This window comes from Amborella trichopoda, chromosome 7 (assembly GCF_054954075.1).
Source record: "Amborella trichopoda isolate Santa Cruz 75 chromosome 7, AtrichopodaSantaCruz75HAP2 v2.0, whole genome shotgun sequence".
Taxonomy (NCBI): Eukaryota; Viridiplantae; Streptophyta; class Magnoliopsida; order Amborellales; family Amborellaceae; genus Amborella; species Amborella trichopoda.
In genome coordinates, this window is record NC_142342.1 from 17,384,704 (window position 1) to 17,409,078 (window position 24,375).

General features: G+C 36.4%; 1 protein-coding gene across 6 annotated transcripts in view; it reads right to left on the reverse strand.

The window, feature by feature from the left end:
• The window catches only part of LOC18441170 (Tetratricopeptide repeat (TPR)-like superfamily protein), a 33,511-nt gene extending 9,585 nt beyond the window's left edge, over nucleotides 1-23,926 (reverse strand). For 2 of the 6 annotated variants that reach the window (XR_016059921.1, XR_016059920.1), the window contains exons 1-5: nucleotides 23,558-23,926; nucleotides 15,302-15,514; nucleotides 2,638-2,829; nucleotides 2,421-2,555; nucleotides 6-76 (exon numbers count right to left, since the gene is read on the reverse strand). Coding sequence is in view for 2 of the 6 variants with exons in the window: in XM_020671570.2 (XP_020527229.2) it covers nucleotides 6-86; nucleotides 2,355-2,555; nucleotides 2,638-2,829; nucleotides 15,302-15,514; nucleotides 23,558-23,662 (792 nt within the window). In the remaining 4 variants the exon portion in view is untranslated. Of the gene's footprint in view, nucleotides 1-5; nucleotides 1,074-2,289; nucleotides 2,556-2,637; nucleotides 2,830-15,301; nucleotides 15,515-23,557 lie in introns of all 6 variants that reach the window. The other 4 variants (XM_020671570.2, XM_011627610.3, XR_016059923.1 and 1 more) reach the window with 3 other exon arrangements.
• Nucleotides 23,927-24,375: the final 449 nt, after the last annotated feature.

Consider the following 24,375-nt stretch of genomic DNA (forward strand, 5'->3'; position numbering starts at 1 on the left):
CTCACCTCATAGAACAACTCAACAGCTCCACGTATATAGGCCCGCTCTTTGTCCCATGGCAACCGGGAGCAACTTTCTGAAAATAAGTTTCAAAGCTAAAGAGAAGGCAAAATAATTGATATGCTTCGAGGACAAATACCTTGAGGGCCTGTTTAGATGCACCTGTTAGCACTACTAATTCACTTATTTTATGACAAGCATATATTTGTGTTTGTAATGTATCTTGTGAAATTATTAGCGATAAGCTTATTTGAATTTTTCCAAGATAACTTAATCCATTTAAAAGGAAGTTTTTAATTTAGTCATATAAAGTCATCCAATGTCAGGGCTTCGGTTTTGGGAGGAGAGTGAAAGTCCCGAGTTTCGAGAGAGAGAGAGAGAGAGAGAGAGAAGGGTGTTGTCCATTTGGTTTTCGGCAGAAGCAAAGGTCCCCTGAGTTTAGAGAGAGGAAGGGGTGTTGTTCCATCTTTGCTCACATCGATCTAATCTGTTCCTCCTTTTCTCCATCCAATGTCTGCAAGATTACAACCCATTTCTTTAGAGAGAAGAAGCTTGATCGAAGCATTCCTAGCCCACCAAGCTGCCTTGGTTGCACGCTACAACCCTGATCCCTTCACTGCCCCATAAAACCTCCCTTTTATTGTACCATAACCAGGAATCGAAGCTTTGAACCCTAAAACCCTAGAACTCTTAACAAAAGCCCTAGTTTTTTTTTTTTTTTTTCAAAACCCTAGATTGGCAAAGCCCAAATTTCTGTAACATGTACTTCAATTTCCATAGACTTCACATGCTTGTCAGGTTTTATTTACATTTAGATTGTCTTAAAGACCCCTCAATTGCTTCCATATCCCAACTTTTTCACACCAAAAGACTCAGAAGTTTGGGTTTTATCCTCTTTTTCTTCTTCTATTCCTCGAACTATGCCTTGTGCTACTATGGAACATGATGGAGGTTTCTTCCAATGAAATCGATGACTTGTGTAGTTCTTAGGTGGTGAAACCAATATAGGAAAAGAAATCATTGCATGTTTTGTTTAAAGAAGCAGTTGGGTAGAATGAGCCTGCGTAAAGGACCTGAAATCAAAAGAAATCAAGGTAATGAGGAAGAAATGGAGGACCAAAAGAGAGAAACTACAGTTTTAAAAGAGAAAAAGGAAGCCCTAACTGAGAAAAATAATCGACTCAAAAACTTTCTTCTCTCTTTAGGAGGACTGCAAATTTACAATAGGACAATGTAAAAACAAGAAGGAAAAGCTACCAACAACAATTAAATCAAGTATAACAGAGAAATATGGACTTAAACATCAAGTTATTTCATTTTAGAGTCATTTGAACAAGGACGGTTAGCCAAACAAGGGATTTGGGGTTAGAGAGAGAGAGACTACATACAGGGTTGGAGTTGGATAAAGAGTTAAACTTTTGAATTTCGTATAGAGAGAAGTTGGGTTCTTTCATGGGGTTTTACAGGGTCTATTTAGTGGTAGGGTTAAGAAGAGAGAAGTTGGGTTCTTTCATGGGGTTTTAGAGGGAAAGAAGACGAAGAAAGGGTGGAGAGAAGAAGACAAAAGTTTGTGAGAGAAATTGGGGTTCTTTTGTGGGGATTTAGAGAGGAAATAAGGGACAAAATAGGTTATTTGATGTTGAACGAAGATGAAAATCAGTATTTTTAAAGTGAGAAAGAGAATTACAAGAGTAGGGTTTGGAATGGAAGGTTGAAGATTAGGTGGCAAATTTTCTATATACAGAGGTCAGGGACCAAACAACCAAATAGAAATAATATAATATATTTACAGAACATGAAGTACCTATAGAAATAATATAATATATTTACAGAACATGAAGTACCTACCAAACAGCTAATAGAGTAATATAATGGACAATATATTAAGTTTGAATAAAATAATATGCTACTGATAAAATTAGAGCATGTTTTGATGTACTCATTATCACTGTAAATGATTGTTCAAATGAAATTAATCCTGATAATAAAATTTGGTAGAATCTTTTATAAAGTTATCTGAAATAAACTTATAACCAATTTTAATATAGTTTATCTTTTTCAAAAGTTGTTTCTAGTTTATTCAAAGTAAATTGCTAAAAATTAGCTAAAATAGCTAAAAATAGTTGAAAATACCAAAAAAGTTAAATAATTAAATAATATCATACATAATACAAGGTACATACCAAACAGCCAACAAAACAATGTTATCCAGAATATATTAATTTCAGAGAAGCTAGTCTATTTAAGATAAAATTATTAAAACTATTCGTCATCAAGCAAGCCCTTAACTGCGATCCAAACAAGCCCTGAGAGTACTTTAGTACTGAGAAAACAACTAGAATGTGAACGGATATAATGTCAAGATGAGCTGAGAGCATATCCGTCTCACAGAAGTCCTCAATGAGATCGCTGGACATAACCTCCGCATAAAGAAGAAGAACAGGCCAATGAAGAATATTGCTCTTGTCTAATGTTGCCTTTTTCATTCCAGTGAGTACTTGATACATAGCTTTCCCCATCTTCAGATGCCTACTCTCCATAGCGGAAACCAAATCCTGCATTGCTAGAAAGAACATCAGTGACCATGATAATATTGAAGAGCATCCTTACAAATGTTTTACTCAATAAATAACTAACCTTAGCTGAAGCCAGGGCCTCTGAAACTTGAGCCTTACGCTTTTCATTTTCATTCTGCCTTGATTCGATTTGTTTTGCCAACTTCTTTAGTTCTTCATTTGTTGGGAACTGTTCCAGTCCTCTTTGACAGAACAACAATGCTTCCGCCAACAAATCTAAAGAAAATGTGGCTTTGGCAGCTCGGTAATATGCCTGGTCAATCAAACAAAGCTTACAAGCCATTTTTTCAATGTGTATAAGAAGTCACAGAACATGAAGTAAATAGCATCGCCAAAATGTAATCTATTTCAAAAGGAATTATGAAGAAATAAGATCCATAAGCATATGTAGTTATATAATAAAAGGTAGGGACAGAGCTGAAACCGGAATAATAGCCATCTAAACACATGCCTTAGTCACCTAATAGCCATATGCCTTGACCTTGAAGCCAGAAGTCTTGGGAGAAAAGTCACAAGAGCCCCAAGTAAGAAGAGATAGGGCCCTCATGGCAATCTTAGCTAAAATACAGAACTTTTTCCCCAGGATGGCTAGACCAGATAAAGCTAATTTGGGGTCGTGACCCTCACATGGTTTGTTGGATCTATCATATACTCACGTGGTATGACAAGGAAGATATGTTGCACAAAGAGTGAAGCTGCACCTGGAACCCCGAGATTGCAAGCTTAGGCTTGGCTGGTAGTGTTTTTTTTTTTTTTTCATTGGATAGCCATCTGAAATTGTTTATCAGAGCCCATAGGTTCGCTCATGTCTTCTCCTTTCTTACCGCAGTGAAGCATGGTGAGCAAACAAGTTTCGCAAAAATGCCAGTCTACATGTTTGCCAATGAGGTAATCACTCAATTTGATTTATATGATGAAAGTAAGCAAAATAAATTCACCATTTCCATAGTAGCACATAAAGGAAGAAATCACTATTCCTTCAAAAATCTACAACTGGATAGCTCTCTTAAGGAAGAAGATTTTGATGATACTACTTTGGGAAATCTCAAATGGGAAAGTGCCCCCTTTCCCATAGATGAAATTGTTAAATGGGGAAGAATATTTCCAGACTTCAAAAGAAAATATGCATATTATAAATTAGTATATATCAGAGAGGAAGGGCTCTTTGGAAATTGGTACTGTCCAATTTTTAAAACCATTTGTAAAAAATTACCCGCTGAAGATATAAAGAGTGCTAAAAGTCCTGCTGAAAGGTCATCTTCGATAAAAAGAAGGTTCGATGAAAAAGCCTCTTCTTCCTCTTCTTCTAAAAAGGCGTTACGCTCAAAATCATATCCCAAATACCCTCCAAGATTTGAGGAATATGCATAAATGATGGCAGAAAAAGGCGAGTTGCTTGAAAAAGAATTTGATCCTCATATGCCTTTATCTCAAACTGGTGAAGAAACCCATGATCCTCAATGGCTAAATGACTTTCTAGAAGAAGAGCTTGAGCAAAATGAGCTTCCTAAATACTCAGACCATCTAGTATCCCAGATGAAAATACTAAGATCTTGATCTTCCTCAGCCTCTTCATCAGAAACCCAAAACATGACCCTAAAAAATCCAAAATCCCTATCCAATTCAGCCTCCTCTGTTTCCTTACATTCTTATGTTTGTGTCTTAGACAGTCAAGGTAATGTCAGTTTCCCTGAGGTCAGTAAGCAAGATTTGTATAATATTTCTCTATTTGAGTTTAGATTTTCCAGGTCGGTTTGCCAGTTTGAAGACAATCTCCATTTCAAAAATGAAGGAATTTGTCCTGTACTTTTACCTTTCTTTGAAAAATCAGATATTGAAAGGTTGAAAAATAAGAAATATCAATATGTCCATATCGGGAAAATAGATATTCTTGTTCACCCACACTTCAATTATAATTTAGGAGCAAAATATTTAATTTCCCTTTAAGATATTAGATATTTAGAATGAGAAAAAGCCTTGGTTTGTCAATTTAAGGGATGTTTGGACAAAGATAGTATCTGCACAGTTTTTCCAAACTTTTTTTTGAGATGAGTTTATTACCAAAGTTTCCATGGTCTGTATAGAAGTAAAAAGAGTAAATCATTTACCAGGGTCTGTGTATACTACTATAGCATCTAAGTGTATTTTTAATTTAACAAGTTCCACGGTCATCTGTTCAAAACTACATTATGGTGTCAAATTACCTCAAATTTCAAATTTTGTGTCTGAAATTGGTCCCTCAGTAAATACTGAAAGCTTCGTAACTAGTTTTCCTGCTATTTTTTAATATTTTGAGTCTCATCAATATCAAAAGACAAAGCCAGACTTCAAAATGTTGTTCATACAGAACACCAGTAAAATAGTCCACCATCACCCTAAAACCTATAAACAAAACCTTTCAGACTAGCCAAAGAAATACTTTACCCCCCATTCTTCCAGTTATCAATACTGATACCATAACGGGGAGAGAGGTGAAGAGAGTTTAGAGAAGAGAAAAAAAATAGAAAAATCTCAATGAGAGAAGTCTCAGTGAGAAAGGAAAGATTTTAGGGACTCAAAGAGTGATGAGGACTTAGAAAGAGAGTCCAAAGAGGATTCTATTTATAGAGAGAGGGTGTAAAGCGGTTCTAAAGAGGACCACAAAAGAGTTTATAAAGATAATAATGAAAAGAATACGTAAAAAGAAAGAGGTTAGGGGCTTAAAATGAAGTACAAAGATGCAAGAACCAAGCACAAAAAGGTTTTACTAAAGGGGTGCTCAATAATTGAAGGGAGAGGTAAAGGGAGAGAGTTATACAAAGGACTTTAAGAAGTGTAGAGAGAATAATTATTTTTTGGGATTTTGAGTAAGAACTTAAAGAAACACAAAGAGATATAGAGAGAGAGAGATTTAAAGAGAACAAAAGGGAAGCAGAGAGATAAACAGAATCCTTTATTTTTCTTATTTTTATAAATAAGGAAACCTAGTAAGGCAAGTAACAGGAAGGTAGAAAGCAAATAAGTGACAAGCTTGACAAAGAGGGTGAGTATTGTGCTCAACCGCCAACAATTCAACAAGATATCCTTTTAAAAGCTGCGACTTGCTGGCTCTCACGATCGGATTAGCTACCGGAACCGTTAACAACACCTCACGGTGTTCCTAATCGATATTACTTTCACAGTGAAAGAGAACTTCAATATCCCGAGTTTCGTCAGGGAACGGGTTGACGAGTCCACCAAAGGGCTATTAGAGCACGATGACTCTACTGGGTTTGGTTACCCAATTAATTTGCAAGCAACAAACTCAACTTCACTTCTGATTTATTTCACACAAAAGGGTTACATATTTATAATGAAACATAGCCCGACATACCACATAGTACTTTACAAAACCATGGGCTAAACCATTGACGAAAAGCAAAACCATACAGTACCTTGATACATCAGTTACATCCACATGTCACTTAAAGCAAATCCATACAGTACCCCAGTACATCATGTACTTCCACATGTTACTCATTTTTACATCCACTTGAAAGCAAAAATAAAAGCAACAAGTACAACGCCATAATTACATACACTCGTCACTCACTCTTCCACACATTAAAGAGGTAATAGTAAAATCACTCATAAAAAGTAAATCAACTCTTCATAAAGTAAAACTACTTCAGGAAAATCATGTATAATTTCTTTATGCGATATTTTGAGATGATTCTGGAGACTCATCTGGTAACTTATATTTAATAATGTTGCTTAATTCTTTGTAATAAGTCATACATAATGTCCTCCGGCTTAGAGTTTCTTGCATTTTTTAAAAAATTTTGTAGAAATTGTTTAATAGTTGCACTGATGTCGGTGGCCTTATGCTTGGACGCTTCATTATTATAAAGAATTGCATCTTTATATCTTCAAATAAAACCTTGCCCAGTGAAATTAATCCTTTGAAAATATTTCCATAAATCATTTTCCTAATTTGTATATCCTAATCATTTTGTTTTAAAATCTCTGGCAATAATCATTGGGATATAGTTGTCGTCTGAAAATTAGCAAGGCATCCAATACATTCTTTTCAATAATCCAAGTAATTAATTTGGGTTCTAAGGAAGTCCAACTGAAATTGTTTATTATTATACTGATTCTTCCGGCAGAGGTGAGAAAGCAGATGATATTACGGCAATTACCAGTAGTTGAATTAGTATTTTCTGGTTCAGGAGAAAAATAACTCCTTACCTTTTGACAAAAATTTCGTCTTTCTTCATTATGCTTACCACATTTAAAGAGTCGATTCTGAGAATAAAAGTTTCTCAAATTAAGCTGGTGCAAAACTTTTCGACTCCTCTGGCTGCAGCCAATATTTATTTTTCAACGGGTCAATATTTCAACTCATGCTCCTTGAACTGGCCGTTAGTGTATGCACATATTCTTTCTTTTAGCAAAACTGCCGCCCAATTGTCCGATGATGCATCTGTAGAAAGAATAAAAGAACCTCCATAGACGGGTGCAAAAGGGCGCAGAGATTGTATTTGTGTTTTGAGGCTTCTTAGCTCCTGAGCAGCTTCTTCAAACCATCGAATGGTTCTTCTTTCATATCTTTTACTAATTTTCTTGGTTTTCTCAAAAAACTTGGGAATAAAGTCTCGAACATAATTGAGATGACCAAGAAAATCAATTGATTCTTTAGCGATTTGAAATTTGTCTATAGAAGAAGAAAGGCCTATTCCATGTTTCTATATAGTTTCTACAAATATTTTAAGATGTTCCTGGATGCTATCTGAAAAGACAACAAAATCATCTATGTAGTTAGCAATAAAATAAGAAAATGGTTTGAATATTGACTCCATCCTCCTCTGAAGCGGTGAGGGAGCGTTTTTTAGTCTTAAGGGCATAACTAGCCATTCATATAATCCTTCAGGAGTAGAAACGGCTGTTTTGTGAATATATTCTTCTTCAATTTTCACTTGATGGTACCTTGACTTACAATCAAATTTTAAGAAAATCCTTTTTTCTCTCAACTATCTATTCTTAACTCTTCCTTATTGGGTAATAGCCATTTGATATCTACTGTTACCTAATTTAGAGGAATATAATTAATTACTATTCTGCCTTTTCCTCTTTTCTCCTCTGAATGATTTCTCACAAAAAAAACTGCACAAGAATAATTTGACTGGGATGGCCTAATTAACCATTTTTCTGTCAATTCTATTATCTACGTTTTCAACTCATCTTCATCCTCTTTATTGCATCTTATAGGCTTACTTTGAAATGGGATATCATGGAGAGTCGATATAAGAATTTTAAATGAAATCTTTTTCCCAATTTTCCAAAGGATGGTCAACACAACATTTTTCGAGGATTTCTATGATTTCTCTTATATCAAGTAATTTTGAACTAGTTTCTAGGCTCATGCCCTTTATTTGTCTGATGATTTCATATTTCTCATGTTCCTTTTCCAGCTTTCAAGCATCTTTCATGATTTACGTTACAGAAGGATTATCTTGAATTTTGTTTGACCTCATTTTGAAAGTTGGTGGACTTCGAGGTACAATTTCTTTTTCTCCTTCCATAGTAAAAAATATCAAATCTCTTAACACTGTGTAAGGGATTATTTCATCCAGAGTTACAGAGCCTATTCCAGCTTGATATCCTTCATCCTCAATATTCACAAAATTTACCTAAATTACTTTTTCTCCAATTTTAACAGGAACATTAATAGCAAATTCTGTTAATTATCTTCTACCATTCATTGTATCAACTTCTTGTCCTTGAGAATATTTCACCCAGTTTTTTCATAATTCTTTGCTTATATTAGCACCAGTATAAAGAAATAATTCTATCTTTTTCCAATTCTCACCTCCATTTATAGCAATTTTCGTTGGTACTAGTAACATATTTTGAGAGTGCACCATTTTCCGAATTTCATATAGATTTTCTTATGAAGTTTCATCCTCTTTGAATGGTTTTTCAAACAAATTCCTGTAATTGCCATTATTTTAATTTGTTCAACATGAGCATCTTTATTAGAAAAAACTAATGAATCACTAGATTCATCATCACTAGATAGAGAACTTACAGAGTCTTCTTCGATTATTTGACAAGGGCAGGATGCGTGCAGTCTTTTTGTTGTTTGTTCTTTTCTCCCGAGACTACATCTTTCCAAGTCATCATCTTACTTTGTCCCACGATTTTTTCATTTTCATCATTTTCATCACATGTACTTTCATCATCATTTGGAGCAGAAGTAGAAGTAGAGCAAAGTCTAAAACTTTTCAAGATCTCCATTGCACAGCAAACTTATTTTTAATGACTCTGAAATCAACTCCAAAAAATTCTTTTTATAAAATCTCAACAAACACAAGGCAGGAAAAGCGATCTTTTGGGATTAAATATAAGTGCGAAAGAGCATAATATTTTGCTCCAACATTACTATAGTACAGACTTCCCCAAGATTCAATCATATGTACTGGATATGCTTCAATACATACCCATTCTTTTCTTGCAGCCTTTTTCTTTGGATGAAACACTGGAAGATCATGCATCATGCATGGAATAATTAAATCCCATTCTCTCACAGAGAAATGTTGATTCCAATGATGTAAAAACTTGATTTCCAATGAAGATCTATCTAAATAATTAGTTGGTGGCATTTCTGGCTAAGTGATGTTATCATAAAGCCATGCACAAGCCATTTTGGAGAAAACAATTTGCTCACCACACTTTCTTGCAGTAAAAGAGAGAGCAAACAAGAACGAACCTATGGGATCTGATACCAGAAAGGGGGAGAGAGGTGAAGAGAGTTTAGAGAAGAGAAACAAAAGAAAAAGGTCTCAGTGAGAAAGGAAAGGTTTTAGGGACTCAGAGACAGTGATGAGGACTTAGAAAGAGAGTCTAAAGAGGGTTCTATTTATAGAGATAGGGTGTAAAGAGGATTCTAAGGAGGACCGCAAAAGAGTTTGTAAAGAGAATGATGAAAAGAGTGATGAGGACTTAGAAAGAGAGTCTAAAGAGGGTTCTATTTATAGAGAGGGTGTAAAGAGGGTTCTAAGGAGGACCGCAAAAGAGTTTGTAAAGAGAATGATGAAAAGAACACATAAAAGAAAGAGGTGAGGTGCTTAAAATGAAGGAAGTATACGGATGTACGAACAAAGTACAAAAGGATTTTAATGAGGGGGTGCTCAATAATTGAAGGGAGAGGTGAAGAAGGGAGATAGTTATACGAAGGACTTTAAGAAATGTAGAGAAAATAATAATTTTAGGGATTTTTGGTAAAAACTTAAAGAAACACATAGAGAGAGATATTTAAAGAGAACAAAAGGGAGCATAGAAAAACATAATCTTTTAAAAAAAAAAAAAAAATAAGGTTACCTGGTAAGGCAGGTAACAGGGAGGTAGAAAACAAATAGGTGAGAAGCTTGATAATAGGGGATGAACTTTGTGCTCAACTGCCAACAGTCTGCCGAGATACCCTTTTAAGGGCTGTGACTTGCTAGCCCTCACAGTGTTCCTAACCGATATTACGTTCACAGTAAAAGAGAGCTTCGATATCCCAAGTTTATTCCGAGAACGAGTCCACTAAATGACTAAGTGCGATGACTCTACCGGGCTTGGTTACCCAATTAATTTGCAAAAAGCAAACTCAACTTCACTTCTGATTTATTTCACACAAACAGGTTATATAGTTATAGTGAAACATAGCCTGACTTACCACAGTGGTTTACAAAACCGTGGGCTAAACCATAGGCGAAAAGTAAAATTATACAATACCACATGTCACTTAAAGCAAACCCATACAATACCCTGGTACATCAGGTACTTCCACATGTCACTTATTTTTACATTCACTTCAAAGCAAAAATAAAAGCAATAAGTACAACGCAATAATTATATACACACGTCACTCACTCTTCCACACATTAAAAAAATCTATAGTAAAACCACTCATAAAAGGCAAATCTACTCTTCATAAAGTAAAACTACTTCAAGAAAACCATGTATGGTTTCTTTGTGAGATATTTTGAGATGATTTTGGAGACTCCTTTGGTAACTCATCTTCAATAATGTTGTTGAATTCTTTGTTAAGAGTCATACAAAAATGTCCTCCGGCTTGGCAATTCCTGCTATATTTAAAATTTTTGTAGAATCTGTCTAGTAACTGCACTGATATCGATAGCTTTATGTTAGATAATTCATGATTATAAAGAATTTCATCTTTATATCTCCGAATAAAACCTTACTCAATGAAATTAATCCTTTGAAAATATTTGCATAAATCATTTTCCCAATTTGTATATCCTAATAGAGTAATGATCCTATGAGACCCTCCCACACCCATGTGTGCAGGACCCTAAAGGATCACCATTAAATTTGGCACAGATCTCTAGAAAAGTTATCACATGGGTGTGGGACTTGACGTTTCTAGAGATCTGTGCCAAATATAATGGTGATCTTTTGGGGTCCTACACACATGGGTGTGGGAGGGTCTCACAAGGTCATTTCCCATCTTAATAATTTTGTTTTACAATCTCTAACACTATGATTAGGATATAGTTATCTTCTGAAAATTAGCAAGTCGTATAATACTTCCTTTCAATAATCCAGGTAATTAATTCGGATTCCAAGGAAGTCCATCTCAAATTGTTCACTGTTATATTGATTCTTCCAGCAGACGTGAGAAAGCAGCCAATATTAAGGTAATTTTCGGTAGTTGAATCAGTATTTTCTGGTTCAGGAGAAAAATAACGCCTTATCTTTTGACAAAATTTTTGTCTTTCTTTCTAGGTTTCTAAGGACCATGTCAGCCACTCATTTTTTTGGACTGATTTTCAAAAGGCAGCTATATTTTAATCATATTGCCATGATTTTAAGACAAAATTATTAGGATATATAGATTGAGAAAGGATTTATACAACAAAGAATTAATTCCACTAAGCAAAGTTTTATTCGGAGATATAAAGATGAAATTCTTTATAATCATGAAGCATCCAACATAAAGCCGCCGACATCAGTGCAGCTACTAGACAACTTCTACAAAATTTAAAAAATTGCAAGAATTGCCAAGCCGGAGGACATTTTTGTATGACTCCGTACAAAGAATTCAGCATCATTATTGAAGATGAGTTACCAGAGGAGTCTCCAGATTCATCTCAAAATATCTCGCAAAGAAACCATACATGGTTTTCCTGAAGTAGTTTTACTAAATGAAGAGTAGATTTGTTTTTTTATGAGTGGTTTTACTATTTACCTCTTTAACGTGTGGAAGAGTGAGTGATAATGGCATTGTACTTGTTGCTTTATTTATTTATTTTTTTAATTGAATGTAAAAATAAATGACATGTGGAAATACCTAATGTACCAAGGTACAGTATGGGTTTGCTTTAAGTGACATGCGAATGTACTTGATGTATTAAGGTACTGTATGGTTTTTCTTTTCATCTACGGTTTAGCCCACGGTTTTATAAACCATTATATGGTAAGTTGGGCTATGTTTCACCATAAATATGTAACCCCTTTGTGTGAAATAAATCACAAGTGAAGTTGAGTTTGCAGTTTGCAAATTTATTGGGTAACCAAACCTGGTAAAGTCATCACACTCTAATTGTCTTTCAAGGGACTCATCTAACCATGTTCTCAAACGAAACTAGGGATATTGAAGCTCTCTCTTACTGTGAGCGTAATATCGATTAGGAACACCGTGAAGTGTTTTTAACTGTTCTAGTAATTATCAGACCAAGAGGGCCAGCAAGTCGCAACCTTTAAAAGGATATCTCGACAGACTATTGACGGTTAAACATAGTACTCATCCCCCTTCATCAAGTTTCTCACCTATTTGCTTTCTACCTACCTGTTACCTGCCTTATCAGGTAACCCTATTGATTAAAAAAAAAAAGGATTTTGTTTATCGCTCTATTGCCCTTTTGTTCTCTTTAAATCTCTTTCTGTGTGTTTCTTTAAGTTCTCACCAAAAATCCCAAAAAATAATTATTCTCTTTATACTTCTTAAAATCCTTCATATAACTCTCTCCCTTCTTTATCTTTCCCTTCAATTATTGAGCATCCCCTCATCAAAACCCTTTTGTACTTTGTTCTTACATCCTTGTACTTCGTTCATTTAAAGCCCCTCACCTCTTTCTTTTTACGTACTCTTTTCATCATTCTCTTTACACTCTTTTGTGGTCCTCCTTTGAACCCTCTTTACACTGTCTCTCTCTATAAATAGAACCCTCTTTAAACTCTCTTTCTAAGTCCTCATCATTCTCTCTGAGTCCCTAAAACATTTCCATCTCACTGAGACTTCTCTCTTTATTTTCCTTCTCTAAACTCTCTTCACCTCTCTCCCCCTTTCTAGAGACTGTTGGCAGTTGAGCATAGTACTCATCCCCCTTCGTCAAGCTTTTCACCTATTTGCTTTCTACCTCCTTGTTACATGCCTTAACAGGTAAGCCACGCGAGCTTTGATATCTCGAGTTTCGTTCGCTAGACAAGTCCACCATTTTTTTTTCTTTTTCTTTTTTTTTTTCTTCTAATAAAGGTGACTTCTTATATTGCCCATCAAGAATTTGCATCTTTTGTGTTGGGGTCACTATACTTGTGGGCAATCCCACATTCTTTTTTGAAGAAAGGTTAACTTTGGGCAATCCCCACATTCAAATTCCATAATTACCAAAAGAGGGGGATCCCTATTCCAAATAGGTGTTGTATGTGTTTAAGGGAGGAGGAATCCAACCACCACCTCTTCCTTCATTATAAAGTTGCACACGAACTTTGGAGTCTGCTGTTGCAACTATTTGGTGTACACTGGGTAATATCACCAATGATCAAGGATTTGCTGGCTTCAAACCATGCCTCACAATGGCCGAAAGCCGGAAAAATCTTGTGGAAGACAATAGTGGCAGCAACAGTATGGACGCTTTGGAAGGAATGAAACGCCTGAATCTTTTGGGGAAAAGTCAACCTAGTCCCAGCTCTGTTTCAAAAGGTTACATCCTTAGTAGCCTTTTGGGTGTCAAACCATCACCACTTCAAAGGAATCCCAATGAATTCCTTCCTATTTCAATGGGAGAACATTCTTCTACACAGACCAAAGAAGAAGAATATTTCAGATACCTAGAAACCACCCCCTCAAGGAGCAATCAAACTGAACTTTGATGGGTGCTCCATGGGAAATCCCGACCATGCAGGTGCGGGTGGTGCATTAGAGACCACCAACACAATATCCTATTCACCTACTCAGAATACCTAGGAGTCCAAGATTCACAGTATGCTGAATCATTGGCTCTTCTCAAAGGACTGCAAAGCTTCGATCGATCCTGGGGACAAAATCTTATAGTGGAGGGAGATGCCCGAAATATCATCACTTGGGCCTCCAAGAAAGTTAACCCCCCCTGGTACCTCATGCCTTTGTATGAAGAAATTGAACATCTTTGCAGGGATATGCCCGTCTCATGGATGCATACCTTGAGGACGTCAAACACGCTCGCGGATCTGCTAGCCAAGGATGGAGCCAATGCCCATGAGGAAGACTAGAACTTCATCTGCTATTTGCATTGGGCGGACCACACACCATTCTGCAAGGAAAACACTTTTCATAGAACGGGCAATTTTTTGTACTCTCTTGTAAACTTTTTCTTTACTCTATAAAGGGGTTAACCCATGTTTATATACTTGTAAAGGGGAAAACCTATAACCCCATTTTATATAGGACCTGCTGGCCTATTTTTTTTTGCCGAGAGTCCCGTCTAGGAGGGTACTCTCGGACTAACTCAACTTGTAACTCCTCTCTTATATTAATACAATTGTCAACATTTCAAAAAAAAAAAGATCGAACACAGGTCACAATGAGCCTGCAAGATAATTTCACAATTATTATCATGTCTTGGCCTGATGAATATAGGAATTCTGGAGTTATTAAGTGGCTGACATTGAAAATCAGTGACAGAACATAGCAAAGTCAAGCTAAAGAGAAATAGCAGGCTTCAAAGTTGGACCCCACCACCAAAAGGTGCTATTAACTTGAATTTATATGGCAGCTCTAAGAGGAATCCAGGCCCGCAGGGATCGGAGGTATATTCAGGAGCTACCGGGGGTGAACATTAATAAAATACTCAGTGCCATTAACACATAGGATGCAAATAAGCCAAAGCATGGTCGCTGCTGTTTGGACAGAGAAATCTTCATTCAAGTTGGAAAACCATAACCATGGATGGCGACTCAAGCAATGTAATCAGATGGGCTAAACAAGAAGATAGCCGCTCGTGAAGATTGCATAACATCTTTCAAGAAATTTGGTTTACAGTTGTCAGTTGCAAGTGACTCTACAACATGTAGGGACAGAGTCAGATGATGAGGTCGATATGGTTGCTAGGGAAGGGGTCTCTGACCAAAATCTCAAGTAAAACTCATTTTAGCATACAGACCTTGAGGCTTTAGCACTCACACCCATTTCTGTGAATTCTAAGTGTTGAGCCCCATTTTTTTAAGGATTGAGAATCAAATACACATAGACAACGTTTTGTAGTATGAATCGCATATACAGATATACTTGTACATCAATTCTTACAATGCAATGAAAAACAATGTCCATTTAACAAAAAAAAGGCCACATAAAAGTAAACTATCCAAAATCAAGCTCCAGGTGAATTCCAAGAAAAATTATAACACTGGATACTGCAAGAGAATGATACAACAGAACAAACAAACTAATATTCAAGTGGTAAGTAACTGAACTGGTATGTATGAATCACAGTAACTACCTTGACATTTGCTGGGCATAGCTTGACCGCCTCTTCAGCATCCATGAGTGCAAGTCTAAAGTTCCCCAGAAGCAGATTTACATGTGCCCGATTTGCAAAAAGTATTGAGCTCTCAGATTCACCTAAGATCTTCTGATTTATTGCCCTGGTGTAGCTATCAATAGCATCTGGATAATGCTTTTTGCCCATTTTAACATACTCGTTACCTTTTTCCTGCATTTTACATACACAAATTTGTATACATCACTATCGAGATTATAAAATGGGACAAAGACAATAAATAGCAACAAATATTCCATTCCAATTCCACTGAAACATATAGGTAGTCTGATCCAGCAGAACCTAGCAAAGTAGAGTATGTCATGCCCCAATCTTGGGGGCCCATTTGGTACCTTTTCCCCAACAAGATCCACAACAAACATGTTTTCGGTTTGCAATTGGGGTTATATAATTTCAGGCCATTTCTTTAATTCTATCTTGTCCTACTTCATTTTTGCTTTTGCTTTTTCACTTAGTGAATGAATTCAATCATTAATAAACTAAACTATATTGATATATAACATTTAATGAATATATAATACACGGATCCCAAAAAACAAAGATACCAGATGAGTCAAAAAACTGTAAATAGACCATCAGTCCTAAGAACTCTGCCAATTTGCCAAAGGCGGAGAACATTGTTAACATAATGACCCAAAATGTCAAACCTCTGCCTACGTCCCAGGTGGCAACCAAACATTTTTGTTTTATAATCATTGATGTAGATGGCCTCTAGTTCCATATGAAGCAATTCATGTAGATGGTACATCGTGGTGACCAAAAAAATGGTCTCTAGTTCCATATGAAGCAATTCATGTAGATGGTACATTGTGGTGACCAAAAAAATTGTCTCTAGTTCCATATGAAGCAATTCATGTAGATGGATCCAAGATCCACACCACAGATAATAAACAAAGTTACACAGAGAAGAGGGCTACCAAACTTGCCACAGCACCTCTGCAGAGAAGAGTCGGGAGGCTAAGGCATGTTCTCCTCATGCAGAGAAAGAGAGAGCGCTTTCATATTAAGAAGAGAAGAACACCAAGGCATCCAACCCTCCTCAAGTGGAGACAGGCAGGTGAAGCGACACTTAACCCTACCAACCCTCTCTTGAAAAATAGATTTCTATGTTCATGGCCTAGTGTATATGAAGGTAAACAGATATGCACGTACGTGAGTCTAATCATAAAGACACACACATGCACACAAAGAACAGATAATGATTTCTTTGCTGCTTATGAGACCAAATTCTGGCCATCACAGACACAAAATACTGTAGTTGAGTGGTGATTATCATAAGAGCCAATCACATTAGCAATAACAAAGGAAAATGCTTGCGGTGGACAAGGATTAGAAAAGTTGATGACAAATTGTGCCATTTAAATACCAAAATGGGATGTCGCGCCTTTTTAATACCTAAATTGTGCTTTTTAAATTCCCAATGACACGCTTCACAGCTTCAAAGTGAGATTGAACATGATGTGCAAGTTAAAAATCTTGATTCACTGAAATGCCAAATCTTGATATGAATTCCACAAAAGCCACTGGCTTAGAGCGGTCTGAAGTAGACAATCTGTCATGAAAGATTATAAGTAAACCCCTCCCCTCCCCCACACACCTCCTCTTCCTTTTTCTATAAAGAGAATTGACTATCATAAGTAACACCTGAGGACCAGAGATCTTTGGGCCAATAAAATATCTTAAAATTCCAAATATCCTTCAACTCAAAAGTATATGAAGGAAATTCTTAATACAATATCTGTCAAGCAAATCATCGCCTACAACACCTCCAAGTAATCATCAGGAAAAATATAAGAAGTGTGCTGTGATATCGAAAGATGTCTGCACACAGAAAATGAAATGAATAGACAAAACTCTTGTAATATTCCTGAGACTGAAAAACCATGCTGAACTTTTCCCCTGGTATCTACTTGAGCCCATAAAGAATTTTCTGGAGCCAATAATTATAATGGTCGGGGGTTATAATCCCTCTAGTTGACCATATCACTATGGTCTTTCATAATGCCATGAAGAGATGAATTGACACCATCCATCTAATCTAAAGGCCTAGCGTAATGAAGCAACTGCAAGAAGTAGGTGAATAATAGAAGCCTCAACAATAATCAAGATCATAGGCCGAATAATATCCTCTACCAGGGATGAGGACCCACAAATGAAAAATGTTAATCTAGGAAAGCTATGAGAAACGAGATCATTAGCTTTCAAGTATATAACCTACTCGCCAAATGCCAAATAATAGCGATATGGGTAACCCAAGGGTTCTATTTAAAAGATGAAAATTTTCATTCAACTAATTAAGTACGCCATATTTATTGATCTATTCAATATCCCAGTGGTAAATGCCTTAGTTTTGAAGCCATTGTCTCTGTTTTTTCATCTAGTCCTCTCCACATCCAAATTCTGCCCTGACTCGTATTTTTCAAGCCAAGCATATCATAAACCAAGACAAACCCACCAAGAATTTGGCAGCCCTTTCTAAAAATATTGATGTAGTTAGAAAATTAGTTTCATAAGTTTTCTAGGTATTTATTTTAAGAGTAAAATTGGAAGTTAAGAAACTCCAGCAATGGTTTCCTGGTGTCAAGTTTGTAATTAGAGTTTTCTTCTTTGAGCAAATTTGAGTTTTGCAGATCTTGTAAAAAGCTCTTTTTGGGTGGATTTTCCTTAGGCCCAGATAGAGAGTCAAATATCTTGATCTTTGGGGTGTCTAGCCCTACAAACTCAAAGAGAGGGTATTTTCTCTCATCTTTCTTTATTTTTACATATTTTCCTCTTTTTTCCTACATCATTTGGTATCAGAGCTTCAAAACGTCCATACAGCTCGATGCCACCAAAGGCCTCTCATGCAAGCAAGGATATGCTGCAACAAATCATGGAGATTGTGGATCACAAATCAGGAAAAGCATCTATCAAGCCATGAAGAGTTTGAGACAAGACTTTCCAGTCCAAGTCAGCAAACTTCAAGGAGAGATCTACAAAATAAATCAGTGGTTACAACTATTAGAAGATATTGGTCATCGAGAAGAGAATACTCATCATCCAATAGATCCAACACCATATCTCAATATTTTAGATCAAACTGAGAAATAACTCGAATACGTTGGATACCATGAAAAGGTTAATCCAAATGTAGAAGATGCCAACATCAACCAAGCGCCACAATAAAATCCGTCAATGGATACTAAAGCACCCACTAAAGCAATCATAAGAAATGAAATACAACATATGTAGAGCGAAGTTTAAGCATCATTGTACATTTCACATATTTCCATAAGAAGATCCTAGGTAAATCTTCCATCATTTGGCAGATTATGATGGAAACAGTGCCAGGACAAATGGTGGAACCATACCACCAATTATTGGAAGGACCATTGAAGGATACGATGAGTTCAAAAAGCTCAAGGTCGAATTTCTCTTGGGAAAATGATACAATTAGGCAATTATTTTTTTGAATAACGGTTATTTTAATCATTTGTGTTTTTAGATATTTTCTGGGTGAATAATGGTTAGTTTAATCATTTGTGTTTGTAGAGATTTTCAATGTTTAAAAAACCGGACCCCTCGGCGCCTAGGCGCCCAAAAACAATTTTCCGCATGCCTAGACCTGGGTGGCCCAAGTTTGTATAAAATAAGTTTAGGGGTTTATTTTCAACCCCAAACTGGAAAAAAAAAAAAAACCCTCAATCTTAAACTTATTTATGAGAATCTAAAGCAATTGCTGAGAATCGAAAATACTTCTTGTGCATTGAAAAAGTTTGTTTTTCTGATTGAAATTATTTTTAGGGTGCTATTGGTGGTATTAGAAGACTTTTAAGTTGATTCGTTGCTCTGCTGAGATAGCCAACATCGAAGATCAGAGATTGGGTAGAAAAGGTCAATCTGTAATCTTTATTTGAGATTTATTTTTTCAATTTGAGATGTCTTCTGCGGGGTCTACTAGGGGTGGAGATCCGGGATGGAAATATTGTGTTAACCTGGATAAAAATGACATTCGTGGACATGTTTCTAATGCCGACATAAATAGATTTAAGAAACATCTTGCCGGTATTAGAGGTGATGTCGCCCCATGTAAGAAAGTCCCAGATCTTGTAAAGAAAGAAATTTTGGAGTATATTGAAGCTGAAAAGAGTAAAAAAGTTGCAAAAAAAAAAGATATAGCAGAATTAAAGTCAAGGATTCATATTTTTTATGATAATACTGAAACTGAAGAAGATGATGATGAAAGAGGGGGAAGAAGAGGTAGCCATGGTTGGTACCCAGAGCTCTAAGACCAAGAGGGCTTTTGGGTCTAAGAAGGCTCGTACGAGAGGGCCTATAGATAGTTTCTTTACACCTAGCCCTTAGACAGTAATTGAGAAAGGCAAGGGAAAGGGGAAAAAACAAGTGACAATTGAAAATAGGTTTAAAAAGGAAGATAGAGCCAAGGTGATTCAGTATATTGCTCGGTGGTTTTATCATGCAAGCATTTCCTTTAACACTGCTAGTTTGAATAGCTTCCATACAACGTTGGAAGCAATTGGGCAATTTGGCCAGGTTTGAAAACTCCAATTCCTTATGAGATTGGAGAGCCACTACTGAAGAAAGAAGTCGAGTACACTAATGAATATCTTAAAACTCATAAGGAGGGATAGGCAAAATTTGGGTTTCTTTGATGACAGATATGTAAAGTGATAAGGGTATTGAGGAGGTTGGGGAGGAACATGTAATTCAAGTGGTCACAGATAATGCTGCTCCCAATCTAGCTGCAAGTCATTTGCTTCGACAAAGAAGCCTCGCATATTTTGGACTACTTGCGCTGCACATTGCGTAGATCTTATGCTTGAGGCAATTGGTGAATTGCCTCCTATTAAAGGAATTATTTTTAAGGCTAAGGAGGTTACAATCTTCATATACAGTCACATACTTATCCTTAGCATGATGCGCAAGTTTACAAAAAAGAGAGAGCTAGTGACGCCTGGGGTCACTAGATTTGCCACTGCCTACCTTAGTCTACAGAGCATGTATAAGCGGAGGATCGCATTAAGGTCTATGTTTGCTTCAGAGGAGTAGAAGTAAGTGGTCTAGAGATGCCAAGGGAAAGAAACACAAGATATTATTCTTTCGAAATATTTCTGGCGTGGGGTGAAGCATGCGATATTAGTATTTCTTCCCTTGGTGAAGGTCTTGCACTTAGTTGATGCTGATAAGCCCTCCATGGACTTTATATTGATGCAATGGAAAAGGCTAAGAATGAGATTGCAGAGAATTTGGGCGATGATGCAGCGAAGTATGACCCAATTTGGGAGTTTATAGATGATAAATGGGAAAGGCAGCTCCATAGACCATTGCATGCAACGAGGTACCACTTGAACCCCAAACTCTTTTATGCAGATGCAGATATTGAGTCAAAAGGTGTAATTATGGATGGTTTTAATGAGTGCCTTGAGAAATTAGTTCCCGATCCAAATATCCAAGATAAGATATCAATTGAAGAGCTACTTTCGTACAAGTGTTCTTTGATGTCATTTGGGAAAGATATACGATTAAGGCAAATAAACAAAGACGAACCAGGTAAGATTCTTTTGACTTATGTACTTTTGTTTTATAAAATATAAATTTATAATTTTCTTTCAAGTTCAGATAACATTAAATACCTAAATTAATTATAAACGTTGCCCACATATTGCAGCCCAATGGTGGAGACAACATGGAATTAGCGCTCCAAACCTCCAGAAGATGGCTATGAGGATCTTGAGTTTGACAACTACCTGTTCTGGTTGTGAGCCCAATTGGAGTTCGTTTGAGATGGTATTTTACTATTTTAAAAGAATAAAATTTTATATGTTTTTTTTGTTTAAAAGTTCATATTCATTTTGTAATATAGATTCATAAAAGGTAAGAAGATCATAGACCTATAGTAGTTACTTATGCATTATTTTTCCTTGTAGGTGCATACAAAGAGAAGAAACAGGCTTGAGCAAAGGAAGCTCAATGATTTGGTTTTCGTTAGAAAGAATCAAAGGCTCAAGGAGAAGAAAAATCAGCCAAAGAAGGACCCTATCTCTTCAAAAGACATGGAGAATGCTTTAGATTGGCTAGTTAGTGACCCTAGTACTGAGGAGGTCTTCCCTGGGGAGGGACATGGGAAATGGTCGAGGAGGCTTCAGGGCAAGCTTCTGATCCTAGAAGGGCCACTCGAGCAACTTCTTCTGTTGGTACTTCATGGAGGGAGATAGAGGAAGAGGAGGCAGATTCAGAAGAATCTCTGGAAGAAGAAGAATATGTTGAAGAGGGTGATGATTCTGATGATGACGGCCTCAATTCTGATGCAGATGAAGGCAATGAAGATGATTCTGATTCTTATTGATGTCTTGATTGTTAACTCTTTTCTTTTGAAGTAACTTTAATACTTTATTGCACCATCTTGGTTTGGGCTTTAGACATTTGGAGTTTGAACAATTTTTATTTAGTTATGTGGTTTGTAATTTTTTTGCCTTTTTGGACTATTTCGTTGTGTGGTTTACTGGTTTTTCTATAGTTTTCGAAGTCAGTTTATTGATGACTTGGAGAGTTGGAGACTTGGAATCATGGATGTTATTATGGCTTATTTCATGGATATGGAATATGCCAATATGGAGAATTTCTGAATTTGAGAGCTGGAGACCTTACAGTAGCCTATTAGACTTTTAAATGTTTTGGATGGTTCAAATTTTGGAATAAATTACAAATTTTGACATAAATATATGCATATATGTGCATTTGGATAACAAATATATAAAAAAAAAAACTAAGAATTTGCACCGCAGGGCGCCCGAGGTTCTGGGCACCTCCCTAAGTGCTGGGCGCCAGGCCGCCTAGGGGCCGCCTAGCGTTTTTTGAAACCTTGGAGATTATCTAGGTAAAATGGTAAGTCAATAACTTAGAGTTTAGGTTTCTTGGCAGTCAATTTTGTTCTTAGAATTGTTTTGCTTGTAAGTATATGTAAAGAATGTGAACTAAACTTTTCTGGGTCTTCTGGGAATATAATTTTTATGGTGGGTTCCCCTGGATGCCTAGATAGAGGGCCAAACTTGGGGTGGATTTCACTAAGGATCTAGAGAGAGGGTCAAACCAGATTAAGGATCCCAGCATTGAGAGGGTATTGCTCTCGTCTCTCTTTGTTTTATAACTTTTTTGTTTTGTTGCTTTTCCTACATCAATTACAAATTTTTGGAGGTTTTTCTATTTCCTCCCTCTTTTTCCTACATCAAGTACTTTTTTTTAATGGAGAAAAGCTAACTTTATATTAAAATAGAATAAAAGCACAAAAAGAACCATTGTATATGGTGTAGGCAGCTCACAAGTGGGTGCTCAGAGTACAGAAGAGGTAGGGGAACGAAAATAACGAATTACATAAACAAAATATCCTTAAAACAAAACGGGCCATGACTGGGAAAATAGGAAAGGGGATGCTGCTAGAGAGCGCCTTCGGGGGAGTGGAAAGAGCCCCATCCGGCGGAACATAAAGCCCAAGTGCAAGCCGGGGCGAAGAAGAGATAAAGGTAGATAGTAAAGAAGAACTAGAGAGGAGGGGAAAAAAGAAAGGGTTAAGGGGAGAGGCCAGAGGCGAGAGGAGGAGAGCAAAAGAGGAATGATACCCAAAACCAGTAACACCAGTAAAATTTTGGGATACACTAAAACCAGTAAACCCAAAGTTTCGGATCCACCAAAACCAATAACACCTCACCCATTTGCAATAATTAATTGAGCTTCGCAGTAAATTTGTACAGGCAACCCATAGAATATAGAGAAAACAAGAGGAATAAGATTAACAAAACAAGCAGCCACAACAATGGGACCCTCCTAGTTAAAGGGTATTCAAATCAAAATGTATCATTATTCTGATCAAATATGCACGCGTTATTGGTGACAAAGAACTAATAAGTTCAGAGATATCAATTAACATTCAAAAAAAAGTTTAGAGATGTCAATTGCGAAATTCAGAATGGAGGGAAAAACTAAGTAATTTGGGAAACTAAGAGAAAAGAACCCAACATCCCAACGTTCAGGAGAAAGAGAGAGAGAAATGGACAAGCAATAGCATATGATGAGCACATAGGGAAGAAAGAGAGCCTAAAGTTGGAACGAACAAAAGAGAATGAGAAAGAGAGTAAACATACAAGTAATGGTGTATCAGTATATATTTACAGAGAGAGAGAGAGAGAGAGAGAGAGGGACCTTGAGTTCGAGGGCAGCGGCCTCCTTCAGAGCAATAATGGCGTCGAGGTCTGCTCGTTCTGCCTCCGTCATGGGTTGGGAGTGCTCCTCCATCCACAGCGCCATCTTCAACTCTCTCTCTCTCTCTCTCTTTGAAAACTCTCTTTCCACTGTGGAGATTGATGAACTCTCTCTTGTAAAACCCTCTCTCTCTGAGAAAATCCTCTTTCCACTGTGGAGATTGAACTTTCTGTCTTTTGTGAAACCCACTCTCAACTGTGAAATTAACTGTAGCTTCCAGATTTAGTGTAAAAAAATTCAAAAAATCACTAAAATTTATTAAAAATCTAGGTTTTTAAGTTTCCAAAAAAAGAGATTATATTGTGTTATAGTTTTTTATTATTTTATTGAGAATATATAAACACAGAGAACCTACATTAGTCAAAATGAAGCTTAAAATTCAACTCACTCCAGTAATGAATCTCTCTAACCCAAAATACATATGTTTTATTCATTTTTAACCACCAACTTCAAATATTGTAAAAATTATGAATTTTGAGATGCAGTTATAGTCACCTAAATCAATTGCCCAATAACATTTCTTTCCAAATTTATTTATTTATTTAGTTATGTTCGATCGAAATAGAGTCTATTTCTATGTGCTCGATAATCTTGATAATGCTTCATAACAAAAGGATCGCCAACAATTTTTATGAAGAGAGAGAGGAGCTTTGTTCCATGGTAATTTTAAAAATCAATATGATTTTATTTTAAAAAATCAAAAGTTAGAAGCCCTTTGATTAGGTCCACTCTTTTTGAGAAATATTTTTACGTGAAAG